This window comes from Etheostoma cragini, chromosome 5, assembly GCF_013103735.1.
Source record: "Etheostoma cragini isolate CJK2018 chromosome 5, CSU_Ecrag_1.0, whole genome shotgun sequence".
Lineage (NCBI taxonomy): Eukaryota > Metazoa > Chordata > Actinopteri > Perciformes > Percidae > Etheostoma > Etheostoma cragini.
In genome coordinates, this window is record NC_048411.1 from 28,481,111 (window position 1) to 28,508,308 (window position 27,198).

A 27,198-nucleotide genomic window follows, 5' to 3' on the forward strand; every position below is an offset into this window, starting at 1 on the left:
GATCAGAGCAAAGGGGGGGGTGGGGGGGGGGCTATTTTGAAAAAAAAACTAGAAAATTAGACATCTTTTCAGTTATTTCACACTTTTTTCTTAAGTACATAATCCACATGTGTTCATTCATAGTTATGATGCTATCAGTGATAATCTACAACGTAAATAGACATGAAAATAAAGGAAACGCATTGAAGGTGTGTCCAAACTTTTGGTCTGTACTGTGTGTATAAATATAAATATATATATAAGTATAGATATATATAGATTTACTGATGGTAGTTTAGTAAATCTCCACCCGGCCTTCATCACCGGTAGGGGTCTCCGGATCCAGAACAGGGTAAGGTCCCAGCTCCACCACATGGGGTGTCACCGTGTCACTGTTACGCGCACAAGGGGCAGTGTTTGGGAAAGTGAGAAGTCAGCTGTAGAGGAAGGCTCTGTAAATCCCTTGAGTCTAGCTTCAGTCTTGGCCCCACACATCAGAAGAAACGTCAGTGTTTGTTTCGGGGCTTGCCTTAATCCCTTGGGTTTTCCCCCGCGGGGGCCGTTTTGGACCACCTGGGTCTGCGCTGGGGCTGTTTGGCACTTTCCGAAGCGATTCCTCCCTTTGAGCCCAGTTGAGTTATTACGGTCACACACACGGGACTATCCGTGAAGTTGGCCGAAAGCAGAGACGATGTTCTGCCGTAATCAAACAGCGAGAGCGACCGTCGCCCGCGGCTCGGCTCTTGAAATGGAGATACGGCGAGGGAAGTTCAGAAAGAGCGTTTTCCTGGACACATCACAGGTAACCCAGCCTGTTATCACCGACACACACGAACACACACATTCGCGCACACACGCACAATGTGGGGACTGTCTGTTTACAACTTGGACTGATCTCTCTCCCTCTGCAAACTCCTTTGACACACTTTTAATCATGTTCTGGAGCCTTCTGTGTGTGTGTGTGGACCCTGCTTTGATTTGGACCATGTCTTAATTAAAGTCCATTGGAGAGCTCTTCTGCTGAGTTCACGTACTCCTGCTCAAATTAAAACGGTTAATTGCACCATTTCCAAACTACTTAGTATTTGACTCCACTCTAAACCGAAAAAGCAATAATATCCATTCTGAGACTTAGAAGTGTGCCTGTGCTACTAAGTAGTGGGTCTATAGTAACTTAAGTGTGATGTTTTATGTTCCATCTCCTCATGATATTGTTTTAATATTCTCATGGTTTAATATTGTATAGTTTTGTTGTGATGCTGGCCATTTCCAGTGGTTATTACTTGGCATTTGTTTTCATCATTGCTTTTTAAAAATGCAGAAGGCTAAAGGCTTCTTTTGCAGTTTTGTTCTCAAGAGGTGTCTTCTTCTCTTGACATTCACCTTGATCAGCTGTCTTTGATTTTCAAACCTGCTCTTGAGTGCCTTGGCTCATTTGTATGTCTCTTTTAACTGCTTTAGTTATTTATTTATTTATTTTTAGCTTTAGTTTTGAGTTCAAAAAGGGCTGCATCCAACATTTGAGAACTGGGTCAGAGCTGTACCCTGTGGATCCCTCTCAGCTGTTTATTGCTGGATCACTCTTCTCTACTCTTCAATGCTGTGTTGATGTAAAGTCCTCCCTCTTGTCCATTTCCATTATCGTCCTCTCTCACACACAAACACACACACTTGTCGCTTTCCTCTGTGCCGGAGGCAGTTTGCATGTTATTTTGCTTCCTCTTGGTTAATCAGTCAGCAACATGTTTCATATTAATTAATGTGCCGATTATTTTCTCGATTAATCGTTTGGTCTGTAAAATGTCCCTTCCAGTTTCTCAAATTCCAAGGTGGTGTTTTTTTTATTGTCTTGTTTTGTCAGTCCAAAGATATTCAGTTTATAGTGATATAAAGCCAAAAAGAGCAAGGAAAACGTCCATGTTTGAGCGGCTGAAAACTGCTTTTTTTCCATTTTTGCATGGAAAATTACTTTAACGATTGATCCATCGCTTAGTCGCTGCAGCTATAAAAACAACATTTTAGCTGAACATGGTTTTGGAAGGTCAGATTCAGAGAACTGTTATGGTGATACAAGACAGAAAAAAGAGGGATGTGTATGTGCAAGAGAGTTTCATGGATAGAGAAAAGGTGAGGGAGTCAACGGTAAGAGGATCTGTAAGGAATGTTATGGGTGCAATACAGCAAATAGAAAAAAGATGGGGTATTGATTCTGTCTCTCTGCTTTCCCCTCTGAATATATCTTGCTTTTTTTGTCCTGCCCATGTGTGTGTGCAGGCACACACATTGTCAGCACATGCACACTCATATCACAGCAAAATGCCAGTAACCCCCGGAGATTCAGGCACACTTGTGTTGATATGCAGTCAGAATGAGTCTGATCTGGTGTCTGAGCGGCGTAAATTCATATCTGACACACAGGCTCGTAAAGGCCAATAAAACATAACGCCTCCTGGAGATGCAGTAGTGCTTATGTGGTTAAATGTGTGATCAGTATTGTAGGCAGAAGTGAATTATCTCATGTGTTTAGGTTTATTTTCAGATGATGTGAGTTGATGTGAGTGTAGGCAATATTCTTCAGAGGCAATGTGATAAGAGAGCAGTGGATCATGGCCTTTCTTAGGCAGTGGTACATTCAAGACTTACCTTGTATAATATTTATTAATGTACTTTATTTGGCTTGCGGGGTCAGTTGAGGGTTAGGTGAGGAGGGCGCAGAAGTGGAAAGAGGAGGACTGTTCTTTACATGCTTCTGGAAAAGAAAAGAAAATAATAAAAAAACAGGCAATGGTCATTATTGTCATTATTCTCGACATTCAACAGCAAAGAAGAATCAATAAATAGATTAGTTGCCAACTACTAAATTAATCGGCAACTATTTCATCAATAGGTTAATTGGTTAGTTGGTTGAGAGTTGTTTTTTATGACAACAAAGTAAAGAATTTCAGATTCCAGCTTCTTAAATGTGAATATTTTCTAGTCTCTTCCCTCCTATGTGAGAGTAAACTGAATATCTTTGAGTTGTGGACAAAACAAGACATTTGAGGACTTCATCTTGGGCTTTGTGAAACACTGCTCCTTTATTTTTCATTTTTCATGCTCACTTTATTTCATAGGCCGAACAACTTTTGATTAATCAATGAAATAATCAACGTATTAATCAACAATAAAAAATAATCGTTAGTTGCAGCACTAGAAAAGAGGACTGGTCTACATACGCAAATGAAAAGGGCATAAAAAAGGAGACTAACATAACAACCGTCCTATTCATCTTCAGGAATATTCCCATACTCACTTGTAGTGCTTCATCCTGTTTAGTCTGTTTATTAGTTATTTATCATGGTAAAGACTTCCTTTCTTTTCTCAGCAAACAATCACTGCTTCCCTAACTGTGTAATCCGCTCTTTGCTGGTTCTCATACAAGATTAATTTGTGTCTCTGTCTTTGTTGCCAATGCTAATGATGCTCTTTCAGGGACTTCTGGCTCTGTGTGTTAGGGCTCTGTCAATGCCACTGTGGAACCTGTCTGTAGCATTTCAATGGAGCAGGGTACCCCAGTGTGAAAGCAGCCCCTTTCCACCATGCAGAGGAACATCACGTGGCAACATCCGAACCTCTCATGTAAATGTATGTATGGGAAGGTGGTTTGTCTGTAATTTGGGCCGGTCAATGACATGTTATCAGAGAATGAAATTTACAATGCAGAAACAGCTGATGGAAAAGTATCGTTTGTTGGAACGAACCCAAGGTGGGTGGTGCCACTTTTGTTCTAAAAACTCATTTGTATGTATGTGGGCAGTGACAATGTGTATTTGGTAGAGAATTGTTTTAAGAACTCCCAGTTATCTAACCTAAACTCTCGTATTAGACCCTTCTCACAGCAGAGAGATGTGATTAGCTTACAAATTTCGCATTGAATGTTTGTTGTTAAGGGGTATTGCTGGTAGAATCTTTTGAATGCACTAAAATGGCAATAGAAAAATGTACATGCCCTTTTTCTAAGACTTCTATTATGAATCTAGAAACCATAGAAACCAGACCAGAGGATTTGTGTTGAGTATGTGCTGAAATATAAGATTAAAATGTTGAAAATATTGCCAGGTGCCATTTTGACGTTCAGACATATTATATCCTCGGCTATGTTGTTTCTATGTGACTAAAATTCAAATATCTTGGCATTATCAAGAGAAGTACCGACTCCACATCCTCTGAGGTTAGCTGCTGAATCAATGTGCTGTGGCAGTATGGTCAGAGAGTGGAAGGAGAATGGGAAACGGAGCAAAAGATTACATGCTCATACAGAAATCCATTCTGCAGCCATCCTGTTGATCCTCTGCCTGCTGTTCTCAGTGGGAACAGAGAAAACATCTGCTTTCTGCATCCCTCCTCTCTGATCCACAAGCCCACCAGTGTGTCTGTGGACTCGGCTCTGTCTCGATCCTCGCCGGCTCTTCTGTTTCAGCTGAAGCCACCCAGGCCTGCAGTGGAGCTTGGGCTTTTGCGGTTATTATCATGGAGGTGGGGATGGAATGTCTTGTATTTTAATGCTCCGACTTATGTTTAACTCAAGGATGGTCCACACCACTTTGGCTACCACCAGCTATCCAGGGCCAGGAAGTGGTTACGTGTGTGTGATGACACACCCATACCACCACACTCTCTCCCAGTCTGCAGGAGTGTATAGTATGGCAAGGTCTGGGAGTCTGGCATTTGTGTTGAGTACAAGCTTAAACAGCTTTGGGTTGCGGTTTGGTTGGTTTTGGTGCTCTGCCCTTCTCCACCCTGTAGATCCTCACACTCTCACCCGTGAGTACCCAAACTGAACGCACTAGTGGCTGTAGTTAAAATTTGGATAATATGGGTGTTTCCCTTGCTCCGCATATATTCACCCACCATAAAAGAATGTGTGGCCCCAACAGTAATGCGGTTACTCCTATATTGAAATGTAAGTGAAGTGATGCAATGTTTTTGTTTTTTAAATGCAAAGTCATACATTTTCAAAGGAAAAAGCTCTTATAAATACTTAGTTTATCGGTTAGAGAATTGTTTTACTTGTTAAGGTTAGGGTTAATTTTTTCAAAGTGAATAAATTTGTTGATTAAATTGCCGATCAATCGATTACTTGTTTTAGTCCAAAAATATTACAGAAAATAATAAAAAAAAAAATTGATCAGTGTTTCCCAAAGACAAAGATGACATCTTCAAATATCTTGTTTTGTCCAAAACTTACAAATATTCAGTTAACTGTCATAGAGAAGTGAAGTTACTAGAAAACATTTACATTTAGGTAGCTGGAATCAGAAACACTTTTTCTCAAACCGATTAATCGCTTATCAAAATTGTTGCTAACTATTTGAGATTCAATTACTTTGCAGCTCTATCTTGCTTTTATCACTGGAAACCGTCGGCCATGGTGTCATTTCCCCCGAGTCTGGGGTATTGTCTAACTGATGTGTTTACTCCAGATGCTTGGATGTATGCTTTTTAGTTCAGAGGCAGCCTCATGTTCAGCAGCCTCTTACTGTGGCTTCCGCTAGCGTGTAATGTGACCTGGCAGAAAGCTGTGATGAACTCCGCCTGTAAGCATATGTATTTGCTTCCCCATTTACACAGAGGGCGGGTTCATATAGATGTTGCCAGGACGACACTTTTGCCAGTAAGAGGAAGCCCCTCAGACCAATTCCCCCATCGAGGAAAAGAGTTGTTTTCAAGGGATGCCAAAACCTCTCCAGATTCTCTCTCTGAAAGCAGCTCAGTGTCGCCAGAGAAAAATGAGCCATCGCTGCACTGTAGCCCAAAACCCAGCCCTGTGCTGGGGCACGACATGCCAGGAAAGGGGCTCATGGGCCTGGGGGTTCTAAACCCTCGTGTTGTCTTCCCGTCAACATTGAAAATCAACAATTCTGTTGATGCTTTTTATCAATCTTTTTAAGTTTTTCTTACGTTTCTGAAGCTTTTTTAAATTTTTCCATTTTTTTTCTCCATTTTCAACACAACGTAACACCAACTTATTAACTTAAGTTTTACAGGTATTTTGGGAATGTATGGTCAATATATAAGGAAATACTTTTTTCAAATGTTTGTCACTTTTTTTAAACTTTTTTTCAACACCACGTATCACTAACTTATGGACTTAATTTTACTGTTACTTTTTGGAATTTATGGTAAATAAACCTCATTTATAGGAAATTATACCTAATGTTTGAGTTAGAAAAGCAGAAATTAGGAAAATTCTTTAGACTAAAATTAAAGGAATGGATGTTGATGGCTAATCACAGACTGGAATATGTCAACATTTACCCAAAACTATTTCAGAAGCACTTCAGTAGTTTTTTTCAAATGCTATAAAATTTAACAAGACGCCCCAAAATTACCCATCAAAATCCCCTCAAAGAGGGCTGTGTGGAATCTATCATGTTATTTTGGGCAATTCCAATTGGGTAGTTTAAAAGAACATTGATATAGGAAAACGGGTCAATGTGACCTAAGGACAACGGTGTGAAGAGTGAATATGTTCTACCAGAACTTGTCAAAGTTCACAAGACTGGTCTATAGAGTTCTGTGAGAGTCTATCTGAACTCTAAAGTGTGCCTGTGCAGCCCCAGAGCTTTCTGGCATGTTGAACACTACGAGGGAGATGCCAGGAAAAAAGTTTAGCCCTTCTGAGACTCTTCCTGTCAAAGAAAGCTCCACCACTAGAGCATTCTGATTGGAGACTTTCTTTGGTTTGCTGAGTGCTATTTTAACCAGGAAATGTTTAACTTTCTTTATTACACAAGCTTTGTGTGAACGTCATTGTAGAGCACTTTTGTTCCCACTCATCCTCTTGAGTGCCTGCAGAAATGAAAAATGGTTTAATCTCAGTTGCTTCAAGCTGTGGGTAAAACTCAGCCTATGTACTGCTATTGTTCTCATGGTAAGAACTGGACTGTTTGCCCAATGTGTTTAGCGAAAGTAGTTTTAATAAAGATTCTTAAGTCTTTCACCATTGAATTCACATACGCACATTCTTTATCTTTTTTATGCAACTAGGCAAGGTTATGTTGCAGTTTATCATGTAATACAGTAGGCCTATTGTGAGTGAGGAAATGTTATACATCAGGTGTGATTCATGTAATGTCCTAGCTGTGAGGCAGTGAAAATCTTGTTAATTTTCCCTGTGTGAGCTATCGAAACCACAGCTGACGATTCTCATATACTTTGTTCACTTGTTCATGCACCTTGAAGGCCCTGAAGCTCTTTTCTATTTAATATGACCCACACACACGCTCACAACATTAGTCTCATACTCACCGGATGTCCTTCTGCGCTGGCCTTTCAAGGACAGCGCTTCCTTTCACAGCCTTATCTTATCTGAGTCCCACTGACTGGACATGCTGTACAACCATTCAATGCTTGGCTTGGAGAGTAAAAATAGCACCATGAAGTTCAAATTTTCCCTTAATTAAAATGAGCATATCAAGATGTTTTTGCAATTTTTGTGTTTTGAAATATTAGAAATACTTTCATGTTCATGTCTTTTTTTCCTTATTTGTTGCTTTGTTCCAGTGTCCTGCTCACAGACTGTAAAGGTAGGGCAGGTAGCATCCGTGGTGTCACGCATTGATTTGTGGATTGCCAAATTTCATACATTGCCATCTTTTTTTTAACTGGATGTTTTTCCCAAGCTGGGGAGGATGACACGGCCAAGCCAGTGATGTTTTTGGCGCTGTGCTAAGCTAAATGCTAAAGGGGGAACGTTGCAGATTATCAACCCTATGAAGCGAGTTATCAAGAGATTTACCGGCGGGTAAACGCAAACTTCCTGGTACTGGCACTATTCATCTGCATGTATTGCAGTAGTTTCCCTTAAGTTACCAGCTAACGTTAGTGCTAGCGCGCTAGCTTTTTTAGTAGAATGATGAACAAGACATTTATGGGGGACCAAAATCATCCAATCAACTTTAATGAAGTGAAAACACAGAGTGAGAGGGTCAAATTGTCCCGTTTTCCAATATCAGTGTTCACTTTATCTACCCAAAATAACATGATTGATTCCACACAACGCTCTTTGGCAAGTATAAATCATCAGTACATATTCCAGTCTGTGATTATCCATCAATATACATTCCTTTAATTTTAGTCTAAATAATTACTCATTTCTGCTTTTCTAACTCAAACATTAGGGTTAATTTCCTATAAATGAGGTTTATTGACCATAGATTCCAAACATAACTGTAAAACTAAAGTTAATAATGATACGCAGTGTTAAATGTAAAAAAAAAGTGACAAAAGTGTTGAAAAATGGGACAAAAACGTAAGAAAAGGTTTTTAAAAAATCAATAAAACGCGTCAACAAAGGTGTTAATTTTTACTTTTGATGGGAAGACAACACAAGGGTTAAGATAAAACATGGACAACCCCCAAAAACAAGTTCAGGTCTATTTAAATGTACACAGTGCCATAAATAAGCAATGCTAGGCCTCTATCATGATTGACAGGTCAGCTTGTGGCCACGCCCTAAAGCATTCCCTGCTTTATCTTGCTTTATTTTTAAAATAAATGGGACCATAATTTACTAAGTATACATTATGCTGGGTTGAAGACTTGAAACTAGCAAATGAGGACATAAACTTGTTATGAAAAAGTTTACTGAGGTAATACTCATAGACTTCTATAGAAACAGACATCTTTTCGGGCCAGTGTAGGTTTAAGGTACTTCTGCAGTGGCTTCACTTTTCAGACCCGGAAGCTTCGTCCATTAGTTTTGGAGTCTATGGTTCTGATGCTAATTAGTGATCTTTTTGCTGCTAATGGATACAGAGCATTAGACTGCTTCCATGTGAGGGCCATACAAGTCTTTAGGCATAAGTGTTTGTGCCGTGGAATGTGGTTACTTGCCTGTGGCTGTATGTGGCAACTGGTGTCAGGGTCCAGTTTAACAGCTGGGGGTCTGTTGCTAATGTTGCAAGTAAACCCCAACCAACCGCAGATACAGTACAGGACTTCACTCAGAAAACAGACGTGTTTGTACACATACAGGAAGTGAGTCACATATACTGTCAGTATCCAATTCACAGTTGTCCGCATCTCCATGTGAATGAAAGCTGCTGTTTTTAATTTGTCATTAGTCATTCATGATAGCTGCAGTTTGTCAGCCTCTGGATCCCAGACACACAGCTTCAGACAGTGACTAAGCAGCAGTGCCTCCTTGAGCAAGGTCCAATGCAGATTACCAGACATAGACAGGCTTTGTTCACACAGTGTGCGCGGTTCTAAGCAAGGCTGTCACTGGCAGGGACTTGGTTAACAGACAGATGGAGAGATAGATGGTGGTGTAATCACTGGAAACTTAGCCACTCTCCCAGATGGGAAACTTCCTTCATGCATCATCAAACCTGTCTTATTTAGTAACCACCTTGGTAAGTGAAGTGGCAAATGCTTTTGAATCAGAGTAACCCAGAAGCGTTGCTGTGCCAGTCCCTTTTTGGCTCTCTATTTTAACTGTGTAATACGGGAGAAAATGTGACAATGGAAGGATTTTGGTTCAGCCCTTTTTATACACTATCTTAGACTATAGGTTTGGATCTGAGCCAGAAGCAGTAAACATTCGGGGCTCAGCGCAAACTAGAGCTGCAACTAACAATCACTATGAATTTTGTTTGGAATATTTCTCAGTCGATTAGTTATTGGGTCTCTAAAATGTCATAAAATTGTAAAAAAATGCAAATCAGTGTTTTCCAAAGCCCAGCATGACGTCATCTAACGTCTTGTTTTGTCCCCAACTCAACGATTTTCAATTTAATGTCACAGAGGAGTGAAGAAACCAAAAATATTCACATTTAACAAGGTGCAATAAGATAATTTTTGGGGGGGTGTCAGAGGGCGTGCTCCATTTACAGCAGCTACTGTATTTGCACTGTATTTTTTTCAGGCCATTTAATAATGCAATGCATACAAATCTGCACATCATTTGGGAAAATCTGATAGTTGCTAATAGGTCTGCATGATTGATTGTTATAAAATTGCAATTTTGATTCACCCTGTTCACGATTGAATTTTTAAATAAGTACGATCTTTGTTTTTTGGGGTTTTTAACCCTCATGTTGTCCTTGGGTCAAATTTGACCCGTTTGTCTTTTTTCTGTCATAAAAAATGGGTCGCCGAAATAAGCGCTGAAAATTTTAACATTAAAAATATCCAAAAAAATTGAAAAAACACCCAAAACATTAAAAAAAGCATTTTTAAAAAATGTCAAAATATTAGAAAAAAGCAATAAAAAAATGGCTTCAATCTCATTTAATTTCACGAGCTGACTACATCACAAACACTGCTACTTTCTTCTGTGCATTTTAAACAGACTGTATAAATGCTCTCCCTTCTCTTCATCGAAGCCTCAATGTTACGTGTTTGTGTTGATGTGTAATGTGCTATAGGTGCCAAAAAACAATCTACGTACGGTACTACCAATTTGTTTTGTTTTGTCATGGTTCATGTGTGCAATAAACATTACACTTTGTTCCAAGCTAAAAAATCGTAATTCGGATTTTTCCTTGCATCGTGCAGGCCTAGTTGATAAGGAAAAGAATAATCCTGTAAAATTGACATCCTAATTATAATGAAATTGGTAGCCATTAAAGAAACATACTATGGCTCTATACTGCTGCCTCTGTGTCCTTTCATTCTCCCCATCTATCAACCTCAGCGCCTCCCTCTCCAAGGAGAGCCACAATATGTGGGCCACTCCACTTCTTTGAGGCTCAGCTCCCCTGACATAGCAGGAAAATTGGTCTTTTTTTTGTCATGTACTGTAGGGCTAACCTACTTCCCTGATCCAGATTACACTATAAGGGAAGGCCTCCTTTGTCTTCACCTTTAGACAGCCGTAGAAGATTACTTTTTGTTTTATGTCTCTTTATCTTTTAATCTATTGCCCCTGGATACACACCCCACCAGAGACCTTAACCTAAACCTAGGTTGAGCCTGATCCATCCTGGCGCTAACACACTGTACCACAGACCTTGACTGCCTCATGCCAAAGGTATCTTCTTCCTGTGAACCTAAGACCCCCTACTGTGTACTGCTCTGTTAAACATTTGCAAAAAGACACCCACACACGGATTCCAATGTGTGGTTTCATTTACAGTCCTGGACACTTATTGTCAGGCCCCTTTGACTTATAACAGAGGGCTTGGAAACATGAGAAACCTTGTTTCTAAGGTCATTCTCTGTAAAGAAGAAAAAAAAAAAAAAGGGCTATGCGGGACACCTTGAGAAATAGTTGGATCTGTTTAACACGGATTGTCTATACCTATTTTATAAGTCTTACTGGAGTTATCAGAATGAAGGTGTCTGGTTTGTTTATGTTTTACCGTTATAACATTGGGAACACACAAAGCAGAAATGTCTGGCTTCTGCTACAATTTTGTGCACTTGCAAGCCAAACGGGTCAACTGTGGACTGAAGTTGAAAATATAAGTAACACTTTCCAATAAGGTAGCGTAAACTCCCATAGACAGCGCCAAAAAGTAACTTTGCACTCTACGAATCCATAACAACACTATGCGCTATGTTTAGCCTGTAACTTCACCAGGGACAAGTCATTACCCTTGAATTCAACATTGGCAATAAGGCTGAAGAATATGGGGCATGTCTATGTCAGCGTATCCTGCTACATCATTCCTGCTGTTCGCTCTATTCAAGTCTCTTCTTTCATTTGTTTCTGGACAAAGAGGCTTTTTATCCTTTCGCTTCTACACATCACATACCTACATGACGTTATTGTGAAATAGATGGAGTCAGGGCCTCTCTTTCATACAGAGGAATGCACTGTGAAAGAAATCGATACGGCAGAATGTTGAGGTGTGTGTGTGTGTGTCTGGGTGTGTCTGTGTTTGTCTGTGTGTGTCAGTGTGTATTCCTGCACTGATTTGAATTTGTTTTCATTTTGAGTTACAAAGTGATGAGTTCAAGTGAAGTCACCCACAAGCTCACTGTGAACCGTGTGTAACAGGCTGGAGGTGTGGAGTTGATGGATGTGGCCGTTCTATTGCAGTTCCGCCCTTGTGCTGTTAACAAAAAAGAATCTTCGTGCAAATAATTTAGCACAGCATCGGGTCTAAATTGCAAACTGTATCTAAAGAGGGAGAGAGCAAAGGGGCACAACCACCGATGATGTTGCTCTTTGTTTTGATGATGCCGAGCAGGTGTTTAACTTTGTGGGAGCAGATGGGTCTATTATGCATGTCTGCCTTCCCTGCATGCTGCATCGTGCACGAGTCCCTGCCAGCACGCCTGTGTTTTAATGGGTTTGTTTACTGGGCCCAGTGGCAGACGGTGCGGTGTCACATCTTGTTGTATTGTCGTGTTGTCCCTGCTGTCTCAGCAATTACTTTTATCGTGTCCGTTGCTAGTTTTCCATTATTGCCTACCTTAAGAAAGACAAAGAGATCAGCATATCTCGGTGTTGGAGTTCGACTAGGGCTGGGTACTGAATTCAATACTTCACAAGCATCGACCGAATTGCCTCTAAACTATCGAGTATCGAAAAAATGCCTCGTCGTTCAATAGCCAATTTAAATCTCTAAGGAGCAAATCTCATTAGCGTTAATGAGCCAATCAGCACGCAGCATGCTTCCACCAAGATCTAATAACATCTGTGTTGGGCTGTCTAATGTTACACGTCGCAGAGGCCGGCAGGAAAAACCACGTTACGCATAAAAAGAGTTGTGCCATAATGTTGTAATTTCCTTTTTGTTTGATGAAATTGGTAAGAAAAACGTATAGTTTAGGAACCGTTATTGAAATCATGTATTGGTAGCCATATCAAAAACTTTTTTATTTCTATACATTTCTATACTATATAGTTATTTCAGGTATGTGTGTGAGTGATGTGGATGTGTTTTTTCATTTGAGAAGTTTTGTATTTTGCACTTTTTGGGCTTTTTGGGAAATAAGAAAAACGCACAGACATATCTGTAGAAATAACTTCATAAAATATACATTTTGTGAGCGTTTTTCTTCTGGATTTTTTCAGTTTAAAGTTGACACATGTGGCTAAGGTACTAATTTCATATGTAGCCCATCTAATATGCTTACAGTAGTGTTTTCTATAGTTTTACAGATGCTTTACTTGGACGGAATTAGAAATTCTCTATTCTAACCTCTTTAGCTCTGTGTCAGTAAGGTCTAGAGTCAAACTGACACCAGGAACAAGAAATTGAGAGTGTTAACTTCCCATAGACCTCAGGAACATCCCAGAGGGCCAAAGTATGTGGACACTGCATCACTTTTTTAAGTGATCTAAGTGATTTAATCAAAATTTAGGCGAGAAAAGCATGTATGTTCAAGTGTGTGTAAAGACCTAGCCCTAATTTAGTCACTTTATCACCCAGTCTGAAGGTGTGATGCATACTGCGGATGCCTCTATGAGCATTCTATGAAATATTAAGGGTCAAATTAAACTTTTCTGGAAAAGGAATTAAATGTATAGAGGCAAGTAGCAATCATATTAGCTAAGGCACAAAATAGGGGGATCAGATGGAGTGCCAGTTAGCACCATTTTGTCAGCACTACAGTAAAAGGCTCCTGGCAGTCAGAACTGGAGCTGCCAAGAATAATCAGTAGGGTGTCAACTATTAAATCAACTAATTGAAGTAAGTTCTTGTGAAAAAAACTAAAAATTCTCTGATTCCAGCATCTTAAATGTGAATATTGGCTAGTTTATTCTCTGCTCTGTGACGGTGAACAGAATGTCTTTGAGTTGTGGACAAAACAAGACATTTGAGGACGTTGTCTACAGACCAAACAACTAATCCATTCATCGAGAAAAATAATCAAAATGTTAATCGAGGATGAAAATAATCGTTAGTTGCCGCGCTAGTCATCACTTTAAAATGTGATTGCTGCCTAAAAACAAACCATCAGTGTCCAGATTGGCTGCATTGGTTAAAAAAAAGCTGTAAAATATGTTTAATGTGCTTAATTGGAAATTAATTGGTCAAAAAAATACTACATACTGCACTGGAAAGAGGAAAAAGATCAAGTTAAACAGGGATCGTCACATCCATATTGGTATGTTACCAAACTCAACGCGCATTCATTGATTGACCACGTAATGAGCCACACAGTGTTATGGTTTGGTGTTTTTGTCTTATTTTATTGTGGTAGTCTGTTTTCCTGGTTCTGTCATTACTTGTTTTTATTGTATGGTATTTTTGGTCTTGTCTTGTTGTTCTTGTCGTGTTCTCCCATTTAGTGTCTGTATGTTCTGTTTCCTGTTTTATTTTGGAAGTCCGGTCTCAGTCTCATCTTGCCTTTAGTTTTACTTCCTGTGTTGTCCCGCCCCTGTTATTACCAGATGTTTTCCACCTGTTTCCCAGCCCTCCTGTCCCCTGCCCCTCGTTGTCTCATTACCCTGTTTGTTTAGTGTCTGTGCTCCCCTTGTCTCTTTCGTCTATCCTGGTGCGTTGTTCGCTGTGGGTCTTCTCCTCTCTTCGTTTCGTGCGTTTGCGTTTCCTGCCTTTTTTTGTGACCTGTTGGATTTTAAAAATTTGGACTTTGTTTTTTGTTCTCCGTTGGATTCCAGTGTTGGTGTGGACATTCTATTTTTGTTTGAAATAACCATTTACAGTGTGTCATGCACTTTTTTCTTGTTGCATATAATATGTATTTTTCCTCACAGATTCTGTGATGACTGTATGTGTAAGTGGGATCCCGACTCGGCTCTCAGCAGGGGATTCCCCAAAGCTGAGACTGTGACGAGCCAGCCAGATGAGAAAAACCAGATGTTTGTGACTGATGATTTGGGTTCTGTCATTTTTCAATTGAATTTTTGGGGGTTTTGGGTTCTTAACCCTTGTGTTGTCTTCCTGTCAAAATTGAAAATCAACACTTTTGTTGACGCTTTGTATTAATTTGTTTTAACTTTTTTGTCATTTTAAATACTACGTAACACTAACTTATTACCTTCAGATTTAGTTATTTTTGGAATTTAAGATCAATAAATCTCATTTATAGGAAATTATACCTAATGTTTGATTTAGAAAGCAGGAATTAGGAATTATTTCAACAAAAGAGTGTATGTTGATGGATAATCACAGACTAGAATATGTCAACTTTTACTCAATACTTCTTCAAAACACTTCAAATTTTTTATTCAAATCCTATAAAATTGAAAAAGACACCTCAAAATTAATGAAAGTAGAGATGTGTACTTGCCAAAAAGCATTGTGGAATCAATCATGTTATTTTGGGGAGTTAAAAAGAACACTGATATAGGAAAACGGGTCAATTTGACCCGAGGACACCATGAGGGTTAACAACTAAAACACAGTGTTCTCAAACGTTTTGAAAGCAAGACAACTTAAAAATACCACCAGTAACCAGTTTTATTAAATGTAAATCCGATGCTAACTCGACCATTACTCTACAGCATGTTGGGACCTTTTTGAAAGATAAAACATTTAAATTAATTTAATCAATGGGGGAAGAACTCACACATACTGACGTTGTACAGTTATTTGCCCCATTAGACTTTCTTCTGTTTCACCCCTAGCTGACCAGAAACCAGTAACCTTTAAAGATGTTATGCTTGTCACTTTGAGAAATGTTCTTCCTCGTGTCTCCTCCGCGGATGTTTACATTCTTAAATAGTTTCTGCAGATGTTTACATGTGTGGCTCCTGTTTTACATATTACCCCGACAGACTTTTACTCCATACAGCAGCCTCTCGGTGAGGCTGCAAACATGTATTATGGTCTGTCAGAAGTGACCTAACAGCACATAAAAGTGCAGACATTTATGTTTTTTTTGTTGTTGTGGTTTTTAAGCTTGACTTATTTGCTCTGTATATGAACCAATGAGTTTTGTTCTGTCTGTTGGTTTCTGTCTTTGTCTTTACTGCTCACTCACATGTCTGTGGAGCTCATCTCCATCATATCTCGTTAGACTTGGAAGTGTGAGCATATAACCTTCTCTCTCTCAGTATTATTCAACAATAACTACACACATTTGTAGGTATATGATAGCTCCTTGGCTGAACCGGAAGTTGTTCTGTCCCTCCTCGGTGAAGGCTGCTCTTATATCTTCCCCAAGAGGGATCGCCGAGGAGCTATACGCGAGGATACACTTCCCTAAAGTCATGCAGCTGATGGAGTTGCTTACTCCGCCCGTACAGCTGACGGATTCATGTGACTCTTCAGAGCAAAGGACGTCTCGTCCCTCTAAAACCCATTTGTTCGTTTCCTCTTTCCTCCCATGATTTCTTCTCGTCTCTCCTTGGTGGAAGGGACTAAGATAGAGTAGGGACTCGAGGCAATTTTAGCAACATGAGATGCAGCTTGTGTGACTTACCTGATGGTAACCTGAGGGGGCACATCTTGCTGTGTTGCTCTTTCTGCTCTGCAGAGGGAGCCATTGCTCCACTTCAGATCCGGCAGCCTCCCAAGAGCCAAAACACACCTTCCTCCCTTCTTTATCACCTTTCCTTTACAGATGTGACATTCACTTCACATTCAGTCATTAATAATACCTTAAGGAAAGCATTCATATGATTAAATACAAAATGAATTGCCTCGGTGTACATATCCTTTTAAATCCACACATATCTGTCTCTGGTATTGCACAGCCTGCGCCCCTGAGGGTAGAAATCGATGGAGATGAATTGCCTAACGAGTAAGTTTCTCTTTTACTGAGCTGCGCACTTCTTCACAGTCATGAGATGAGATGCTGCAGTGAGTCTCCTGTGACTGGCTGAGGTAGTGTTCCTGATCAGCAATGGTTCTGGGCGGAAGCCAAAGTGCTCTGCTGTGTGTGCGTGTGCATGCGCGTGTGTGCACAGAGAATCTTGCAAAAGCACCAATTAAAATCTTGTGTCTACCAGAAATGTGATCATATGTTTGTTTTTTTGTAATAAGTCATTCAGCATGAAAAAAATGACTAATCCACTAAAGAAATCTTAGTCAACTGAGACCAAAATGACCAATTTGTCATTGTAAGAGGGAGCAGCCCTAGAAATAAGATGGGCCCTCAAACCAGCTGCTAAAAAGACTGTTCTGTTACTCTGTCATTCCTAGGGCTGTCCCTGACTAAACAAGTTATTAGTTGACTAATACTCATGTGTTTTTTTTCGACGTAACAATTATTAATTTACTCAACAAATATGTGCTCTTTGTTTAATTTTTGAGAATAGAAAAGCGCAATATAATTGCAGTCCAGACCGCATTAGGCATTTCCCAAACTCTTAGTATCGACATTTATAATGGCCGATAAAAAACAGAATAATTTTTAAATATTCATTCATTAGAATCATTTATGATTTTGTTAAACGAATATTTAAAAAATAAAGTAAAAACGGACAACCACGTAATGAGCGTTGCCGTTGCATAGTTTGTCCACCAGGGGCCGCTCTACAACGTCCCTGTTGGCAACACTGATTATTAATTTTTAGTTGTCTTTTTTTTTCAAAGGACTTTAAGTTTCATATCTTAAGTTTGTATTTTTATACATTTTATTTATCAGAGCTTTAATATATTTTGATGTTCCTCTGTTCTGTTGTGACAACAAAATTATCATTATCTTAGCGGGAAGTAATAAATAACTACAAATAACTAATTTTAAACTAAGAGTGGGAAGTCCTAGTTGTCACTGTATGTACTCCCACAGATAATCCACAGTCTGTGACTTAGGTCCGTCCGTGCTCATTTCACTTGCAATATTATTCATATGTTGATCATGGATACAGTATAGAGGGGAGCATTCTTTACGACATTGTCATTATAAAATACCCTGTATCTAATCCTATAGAAGAAGTTAGATCACTCCGACATTACACACCTAATAACAAGGTAGACCGTTATGACATTACGCCGTGTCCCGTGTCTGAGTTATGACTGCATAGCTGTCAGCGCAGCTCTTTCATGCTCTCTAAGTGAGAACTGACCTCCAGGGGGATTTCTCCATGAGCCGTCTGGTTTCGCAGCTCGTCACACGCTGCTGTCATCAAGTCAAACAGATGTGACCCGGTGTCTGGTGTAGCACAGCCAGGTGTAGCTGAAGTCCTGTGATATTCAAATCTGTCCAGGTTGTTGTGACGAACTTTTCACAGGAACAGATTTGATACATGAGACTAGATCTGCAAAGATTAAATGATAAGTTGTTGACTATTAAGTTAAAGCTTCAGTGCATAACTTTTGCCAAATGAGTTGATACAAAGCTAATTAAGACTATCAGCTCCACACAGCTCTCTCTGTATTTCTCAGTATGACTATGTTCAGAAGATTGTGTCGTCCGGTGACTTTCCCACAAAGAACCTCGAGAGAAGATGATGCCCTCTTCTGATTAGTCCATCGTGTTTTTCATTTTTTACAATTTTCTGATATTTTATACACCAAACACCACACTCTACAGATTAATCTACAATGAAAATAATTGGTAGTTGCAGCCCTAAACGTGGCGCTTTAGCAGTGCGTAAAAAATGCCTGTTATTCTCTCACTGTCCTTGTGCCATCAACTGACTGTAAGTGTGTAAACACTCTGAGAAAAGCTCTGTGATAATTCTGCCATATTTTATATCTTTTCAATCTGTGTGAAACAACAGGGAGGCAATTGCTTGGCAGGCCATAATTAGACAAACAAACCATCGATCAGCTACGTCTTTTATTTTGAGGCACTTCTGTGTGTGTGTGTGTGTGTGTGTGTGTGTGTGTGTGTGTGTGTGTGTGTGTGTGTGTGTGTGTGTGTGTGTGTGTGTGTGTGTGGGTGTGTATTTGTTCACATGGTTCACAGAGTGTTTGTTTATGTCTGTTTATGCTTGGGTGTGTATTTGTGTATGTACTGTAAGTGTAGGTTTGTGTCGGTGTACTATGTCTCAGTTGGCGAGTGGGAGCCGTGGTGTGGGACCGGGTGGGGTTCAGTTTTTTTAGATTGGGTCTAGATGACAGTCAAGGTTCTTTGTTGTGGTCTGGGGCCCCGGCTGGCCTGGGGCCATCAGCTGTTTCCCTGCCCGTTTCTGCTGGCTGCCACATTTCGAGTTAGACTAAAGACAGCTTTAAACCTTCAGCATAAACCCTACAGTTGTGAAGATGATAGGTGGCGCGGCTATCTGAGGGCTGATTACAAGATGAAAATGACATTTGTATGCTAATTCTAAGTCTAATTATCTGTGTGTGTGTGTGTGTGTGTGTGTGTGTTTTTAAATTCTCCAGATTGTTCATATTAATCTCCCCATGGCTATTTTTTGTCATTTGGACACTGCCTTTGCATTTCCCTGTTATTTCTGACAATTTGGTCAACACACATGTATATTATACTTGGGTAAATGAAAACTCAATTAACAAAACTGGTTAAAAAAAAAGTAATATTCATTATTCAGATTTAAATGAATCATCTGGAGAGTCTGGTGCAGCCAGGCTCAGGATGTGAACACTGAGATAACCTCTCATATTTAAGGTTATGTTCTGCTTGTTCAATGGTCGTTTGGTAAATTGCTCTTTATCACATTTGGAGAGGATCTTAACTGCGATTTTAGTTCTTTCTCTCAGTTCTTATCATTTGTGTGCTGGTCATTTTCCTTTGGGGCTGGCTAAAACCTTTTTGGGAAGGCGCCAACATTTCCTTTTATGCAGGTGAAACCATGTCTACAGTAGAGATGGGCAAGCATTTAATGCCTAAGGTAAATGATGACCAATTCGATCAATATAACGTGTGAAAACAGACAGTACCCTTTGAACAAGTCTTACATTTGCAATGGACATATTTTTTTGTCTTTTTGTTGTGTATTTTTTGTGAGTGGTCCACCTGATTTACCAATAACTCATGCTTTAAAAGAGGACAAATATTAATCTGTCTAACATTAAATATCTAATGCTTTTCTCCCCTGCCAACAGCCCATATATAACACTTATCTGTAATATCTTTTTGGCTCCTTGCTGAGTGACTCTCAGCCCCGACTCAGGCATGTTTCCGCCAGCTGATTAGGTGTATGGACGGGACAGGAAGTGTTCCATATTCCTCCGCACATCCGTTCAGAAACAAGAAAAGCACCGGCGATTGTCCTGAAAGCAGTGCAACCTTCTCAAAACCTATTATGTGTGTGTGTGTGTGTGTTTTGTGTGTGTGTGTGTGTGTGTGTGCTTGTTTAACTACATTTGTAAGGTCCAAAAACCGTGAGTTCAGTATACTTGAGGTGTCCAGACAGTTTTGGGGGGCCAAAAGGGTTAAGACTTGGTTTAAGGATTAGGGTTAGAATCAGGTTATGGTTAGGGGGAAGGTAAGGGTTAAGGTTAGCCATTTAGTTGTGATGGTTAGGGTTATGGTAAGGGTCTGGGAATGCATGTCCATGTCCATGTCAATGGTGGGTTTCCACATTGTCTTGAAAGCAGTGCAACCTCATAACTCATAACCTCTTATGCAAGAGTGTGTGTGTGTGTGTGTGTGTGTGTGTGTGTGTGTGTGTGTGTGTGTGTGTGTGTGTGTGCGCATGCGTGGAAAGTTGAAAATAATATATTCTAAAGCTGTAATTGCAATACAGCTACACCGTGAAACCGTGAATATATTTTTGCTTAAGGTTATCATACCGTCAAAATCTCATACCGTCCGTCCGTGTGTGGGGGGGTGTGTGTGTGTGTGTGTGTGTGTGTGTGTGTGTGTGTGTTTGGGAGATAGGATTTTATCCAAATGTTCTAATCTTTTTACAGAACAAGTGTTTCCTGTTGCTGTTCTATGTAATCCCTCCTGTTTTGATCAAACCTCTGAATTAGTGTTGGATGAACTGATTGTGTAATATATTGGTTTCCCTCCTCCCTGGTGGCAGCTCATTAGCACATCTGGCCCCGTTACACTCAGTCCAAGCTGCTAATCCACCATCCCATCAGTAGGTAATCACCATTAAACGGCAAAAAACAAATCCCTGTCAGGCCTAAAGCTGTTAGGCCTCTGCACTAACAACTAATCTGATGTCTCTAAATACCTGAGTTGTCCTCGTCCTCGGTGGCTCCTGGCCAAGAAGCAGCCATGCTCTGTGTTTGAGCTAGTCGCCCGCCTGCCTGCCAGCATGCCCTGTCATTGATATAATAGCTGTTTTCTGTCTGTTTCTGTTCAGCCTCTAGGCTGTTGTCATAAGGTGTCAGTCTTTGTGTTTTACTGCAGGGAGAATTATCTGCAGAATTTCTTGCCGGATTAAAAGAGAAACTAAAGGTAGACTAAATGGATCAAGTCACACAGAAATAACACTTTGTTGTCTTGTTGCTTGTTCATTCTGTTAAAACAAAAAGTATACACATGTATCAATGTAAAAGTGCGAACAGCTGTGAGTAATTAAAAGTATCACTTCATTAAAGGCTTGTTCTCGCACAATTTTTTTTTTCTTCAGTTCAGCGACACGCCAGATTGACTTTTAGAGGAGATTGACTGGATATAAAGCTACACACAGGGAATTGTGACTCAACGGTGCGCGCACACACACACACACACACGTGCACACAAGTTCAAGAATGTTTTCTGAGCACCTATAACCCCACACTCCCTTTGTGCATTCACCTCAACTATTTCTCTTTCCAACCAAAGAGCTATAAATCTCTTCTCTTAGTGTGTGTGTGTGTGTGTGTGTGGGTGTGTGTGTGTGTGTGTTACAGATTAGCTGCATGATTTCAACTCTTGAGGGTGGAGGCTTTTCTTGGGGAAATGACCCGGCTTGCTACCGGCACCCCCGGCTCCTCTGAGGTGAAAGGACTTTCACAGCTCCTTTGTTTTCCCTGTTTGCCTGTGTAAAAGAGATTGGGCTTCAGAGAGATGGAGTGCCATATGGGCATGTGAAATGAGAGGGATGGCCCAAACAGTTGTGTCGAAGTGACTTTGTCAAATACTTGTCTTTCTACAAGGATTGATCTATACGTCCTCATGATGAGCTCTGGAAATCCCGCAGGGTCCCTCTGAAATCCCCACTCCCCCCTGCGTTGGTGGTTGTGAATACTAAGAATGTGTGTTTTAATGCATGTGCCTCAGCGTGAACGCCGGTTTCCTGTTGAGTGGTCGGCTTGAGGTTTGCTCAGCGTGGTCTTACCCGCGCCACGAGGACGGATACACACACGTCACACAACAGCTGGATCAGGTCCAGGATTAACACTCTGAAGATGAGAACCGGATGCGTGTTCAGGTCTTTTTTTTCTCTCTCTCTCTCTCTTACCGACTGTGTATGTTCTGATGAGTGAAGGCAGACTGGCAGTTTCCCCAGCGGAACCAACAGCCAGTTTGTGTCTTTATGTTTCCTGTTTATGGAGTAAACTTTGGGATTCTCTTGTTTGGAGAGAAGAGGAAACGGGCCACCAAACACCTGGAATGATGGGAAAGGAGACTTTCTTTTGCCCTGGCACGGCTTTAAATGGTTGATTTTAAAAGTAGGAAGATATTTTGGTTACACTTTACTGGACGTTTTCTACATAACATACACATACACATTCATGAACTGTAAAACATTATAAACAAGTCAAACGGTTATGACATAGTAAGTGTTTGAAATTTCTCCATTAGGACATTGTATAGTTACTGAGCATCTGTGTGTAATTCAGGCCTGTATGTAATGTGTGTTTGGGAGCCGATATTTTTGTTGGATATGGTAAGAACTGCCAGGAGAGACTTAAAATGAATATTTAAAAGGTTAAGCAATAAAAGATGACGCTGGGGGATCTGCGCTATGAAATATGGATTAGAATTTGCCAAATGTGACCCTGGTGTGACCTAACTAAACATAGTACATGTTTTCTTTCTCGAATATCTGCGCTTTCAGTATCCCATTTTTTTCTTGTTTGTTTTAAAAACAAAGACAGAAATGGACTGATATCCCATCCCCCTTGTTTTAATGTACCACACTTGGAGTTTTTCCTCATGTTACTGCTTGATAACATCTCTGGTGTTCATTTTCACTCTTGCCTCAATCCAGCCGACACGGTTATAATTTCTCCATTTATTATCAAGCCAGTAATAAGAACAAAGCTCTCCACCCTGCTATGCTTGTATGCTGCTGTGGTATTTGCTATTTGTTTGTTTAAAAAAGGGCGTAGGGGCTGCTACAGTAATCTCTCCCTCCACCCCCCACCCTCTTCTTCTTCCTTTTTTTAAGTTCATTACCATCACCAGAGGCGCCTCGTAGGGGTTAATTTAGCGCCGAGTTGGGGAGCGTCGGGGAGCACACAGTGGACTAGTTGTGTCGATCACTCCCGCAGAGGCGATGCCCTTTTGTAGAGAGGTCTCTTGTCACACAGAGGACAGACGGCATTCACAATCGGGACACAGGGACACAAAGAGAAGAACTGCCTTTTAAAAGGCTCCATTCTTAACCCCCGCAACCGCTGGTTGTTGACTGTGGGTGTTTGAGAGGATCTTTGTTGCCCGGAGAAAAGTAGAGAGGAAGAATACGCGCCGTGAACGGGCTGGGGGGAATTTTGTGGACAGGGTTACTACAGTACAGCACAGCGATGCTGTCAGCCACTGCACCTATGTCTGCGTCTGCCGGAGTCTTGTTTGGGACGAGGAGCTGAACTTTTACGCATTGGTTTACGCACGGACTGTACGAGAAACTGTCAAAATGAAGATTCTCTCCGCGGTACCTGCTTGGTGAGGGGTTTGGGTCGGATCATTAACTTCCAACAAGAAGTCATTTTGTGGATATCAGACGAAAGCATGCCAGTTGATAAATTTGCAAACATGGAGGAAAAACTGTGGATATTGGAGGACCTCAATATGATGTACATCCGTCAGATTGCACTCAGTTTACAGGTAAAAAGTTTATTTCTACTTCCCTGACCCTCTGCACGCGCTTTTTGTTGCTCTTATTCGCGCAGTTTTCACCAGATTTTACAATCTCAAGGCTGTGGGGTGTGTTAGTTGGAGAAGCGTGTGTAATTATGTCTCACACGGTTTTACTTTCTTTTTCTTGAATTGATTTGCAGTCCATCTCTAAGACAAGCAGGCTCACTGATAATTGACGTCTTTTTTCTTAAGCATAGTGCATCACTGTGAGTCTGCAGCTGTGCGTGTGCGCGTTGGAAAGTGTACAGAGGGGTTGGTTGAAGACTAAGAAGTCAAGCTGACACTGGTGCGCTCTCCCCCCGTTACAGATGGCACATCTTACCCTGACAGCCAACAGAAAACAACACTGCATACCATCCATCTCTCCCTCTGTGCCTAACCTTCCAATTGGGGGTCACACTCAGTCCACAGCTGTACATATGGGCCTCATAAGTACCCTGTGTGTGTGTGTGTGGTCCTGTTTAACTATATTTGTGGGGTCTAAAAATCAGGAGCCCAGTATAATTGTGGGGTCCCGACAGCTTTGTGGGGCCAAAATTGCTGGACCCTACAACTTTAAAGGGCTGTTTGAGGGTTTAGACTTGGTTTAAGGGTTAAGATTAGAATTAGGTTATGGTTAGGGGGAGGGTAAGGGTTAAGGTTAGGCATTTAGTTGTGATGGTTAAGGTTAGGGTAAGGGGCTAGGGAATGCATTATGTCAATGACGGGTCCTCCCGAAGATAGTGCCCCGCACTAGTATTGTGGTTCTGAGAAGTGAGTCATTCCATAAAGAGCTGCAATTATTAATCAATTAGTTGTCAATTAATCGCCAACTATGTTAATAATCAATGAATCGCTTTGAGTCATTTTTTATGGAGAACCAGAAATTCTCTGATTCCAGTTTCATAAATGTTTGAATGTTTTCTATAGTTTCTTCTCTCCTCTGTGACAGTAACCTGAATATCTTTGAGTTGTGGACAACAACAAGACATTTGAGGACGTGGTCTTGGGCTCTGGGGAACACTGATTAACATTATCTGGCATTTTGTAGACCAAACAATGGATTTATTGAGAAAATAATCAACAGATTAATTGACAATTCCATACAGAGTGAAAAATGTTAATTATAATGGCCGTATCTGTCGCACAATCTATATCTTTAGCCACTTCAGAGGAAATACAGTCAAGAATGTGTCTATTTCGTTTTTTAACAGGGTTGAAAGGAAGAGGAGATGCATTGGAAATGTTACAAGAATTTTGAAAGGAAATTCTAATATACTTTTTCTTTTTCTGTCTCCATAATCTGAAAAGGCTGCGCTGCAGCTGTTTAGAGGTGTTTCTTTCTCACCGTTTCCCCTGAGTTCTCATCCAAAAAGCCTTCAGCTGTGTGACACAAGGGCTGCATGAGAGGTGATATCACTCACTGCTTGTACCTGCTGGCAGTTTGGCATCGTTTTCATGTGCGGGGTGTTGCTTTGTGTATCTACCTGTGCCAAATGCCACAGAGCGTGCCAAGGGTCTGGCGTTTGAGAAGAGATACGTGACCAGGATACAACACACAGTCCTAGGGCTGCAACTAAGGACTGTTTTCATTGTTGATTAATCTGTTGATTAATTCCTCGATTAATCGGTTAGTACAGTTTTTCGGTCTGTATAATGTCAGAATACAGTGTAAAATGTGTCTAAGAGCCACTTTCATTTGTTTTGGGTGTAGGACACAAATTGTCCACTGGTGTCACTAGTGTGCTTTTGAGTAAGGTCTATTTGCTGTTAATCGGAGAAGCACACAATGGCTACACACCGCAATGTTCATGTGGGTAGGTAAATGTTCATGGAGCGCAATGGACACATGGATTTTTGCACGTTCATTTGAAGAACGTGATTGAAAAATGTCCATCAAAACGCAACGAGGACTATTGGGGTCTGTGATTTCACCAAGAGGCTACGGAGCGGGGTCAGCTAGTTTATTAGCCATTGACTGTTTTCTTTCAAGTCCGTTTAGCAGCCCCTCAGTGCCTTTAAGTTCTTTAGTTTTAGCCATAATAATGTGGGTCAAGCCCAAGATGACGTCCTCAAGTGTCTCGTTTTGTCCACAGTTCGAAGATATTCAGTTTACTGTCACAGAGGAGAGAAGAAACTAGGAACATACTCACAATTAAGAAGCTTGAATGCAACATGATAGGCTGAGACGTATAGCTAACCGGACTACACGTTATTAAACCATCAAATATTCACATGAAACCGCCATCAGAGAATTTCTAGGAGCAAATAGTTGGTAATAAAATGTCATAGTTAACTTATCGATCAATCACTGCAGCTCTGCACTCTCGCCATCTTCAGCTTGTATGAAGCCCATTCTCTTTCAAGGACAGTATGGTTCCCTAATTAAGGGTCTGTCATTAAACCGTAGAGAAACTCGTGCTAAGGGCTTTTCTGAGGCTTTAATTGCACCCATAGCCAGACATGCGTTGTCACAAAACCAGCTATCACAAGGTGTTTTTACCAACAAGTTGATCGGCACTAAGTAGCTTATTATTTCCTGCCTCCTTTGATGGAGACACTTGGTCTGAATATTGAATCAAGGGTATTATGGTGGAATGCAGACAACTTGTTTGTGCATTCAGTTGTCTCAGTTCCAGTTGTAATTCTGGAAATGTAATTTCTAGGGGAGGAATGTGCGATAACAAGATGATTTAGCCCTGTGTGAAAAACCTGCTTGTCGCTACTCATCCTTCCCAGGGAGCTCAGAGGTCAGGGTCTGGCTCCAGAGAAGCTTTACTCTGCAATAACCAGGGAGCATTTCAGGAAAGTTGCAGAGATTATTAATTAGTTGTCAACGATTAAATGATAGTTGATGATTCATTTAAGGTTTGAGTAATGTTTTTATTAAAAACAAAATACAAAATCTCTGATTCCGGCTTCTTAACCCTTGTTGTCTTCCCGTCAAAATCAACACTTTGTTGATGCTTTTTAGCAATGTTTTTAATTGTATTGTTTTTAATTAATGTCCCTTTTTTCAACACTTTCGACGATTTTTTTCAATGTTGGTCCATTTTTTGGACATTTTCAACTCAATAATTTTGGAATTTATTATTAGGACAACATGAGGGTTAAATGTCAATATTTTCGAGTTTCTTCTTTCCTCTGTGATAGTAAGCGGAATCAATATTTTAGTTTTGGGCAAAACAAGACATTTAAGGATGTCCTCATGGGCTTTGGGAAACACTTATTGAAAATTTTCACCATTTTTAGAAAGACAAACAAATTAATTGACCATGAAAACAATTGAAACAAATTGTTATATTTCACATTATTGCATAGAAATTCATGCTCGTTTTCAACTCATATGTGTTTGTTTGGTGGTAAACAGCCACTTGTTTGCTCACTCACTCACTCAGTCACAGTCACTCTCTCTTCCCTCCCTCCCTCCGTGTCTCCTGTGCTTGGGGGGGGGGGGGG

The 27,198-nt window shown here is 40.5% G+C and overlaps 1 protein-coding gene across 3 annotated transcripts in view; it reads left to right on the plus strand.

Moving 5' to 3' along the window:
• The first annotated feature begins 467 nt into the window (after positions 1–467).
• Positions 468–27,198, plus strand: part of rtkn (rhotekin) — an 81,166-nt gene continuing 54,435 nt past the window's right edge. The window contains exon 1 of one of the 3 annotated variants that reach the window (XM_034871263.1): positions 468–781. In XM_034871263.1, coding sequence (XP_034727154.1) covers positions 671–781 — 111 coding nt within the window. In that variant the 5' untranslated portion in view covers positions 468–670. Of the gene's footprint in view, positions 782–23,109; positions 23,728–27,198 lie in introns of those variants that run through there. The other 2 variants (XM_034871260.1, XM_034871261.1) reach the window with 2 other exon arrangements.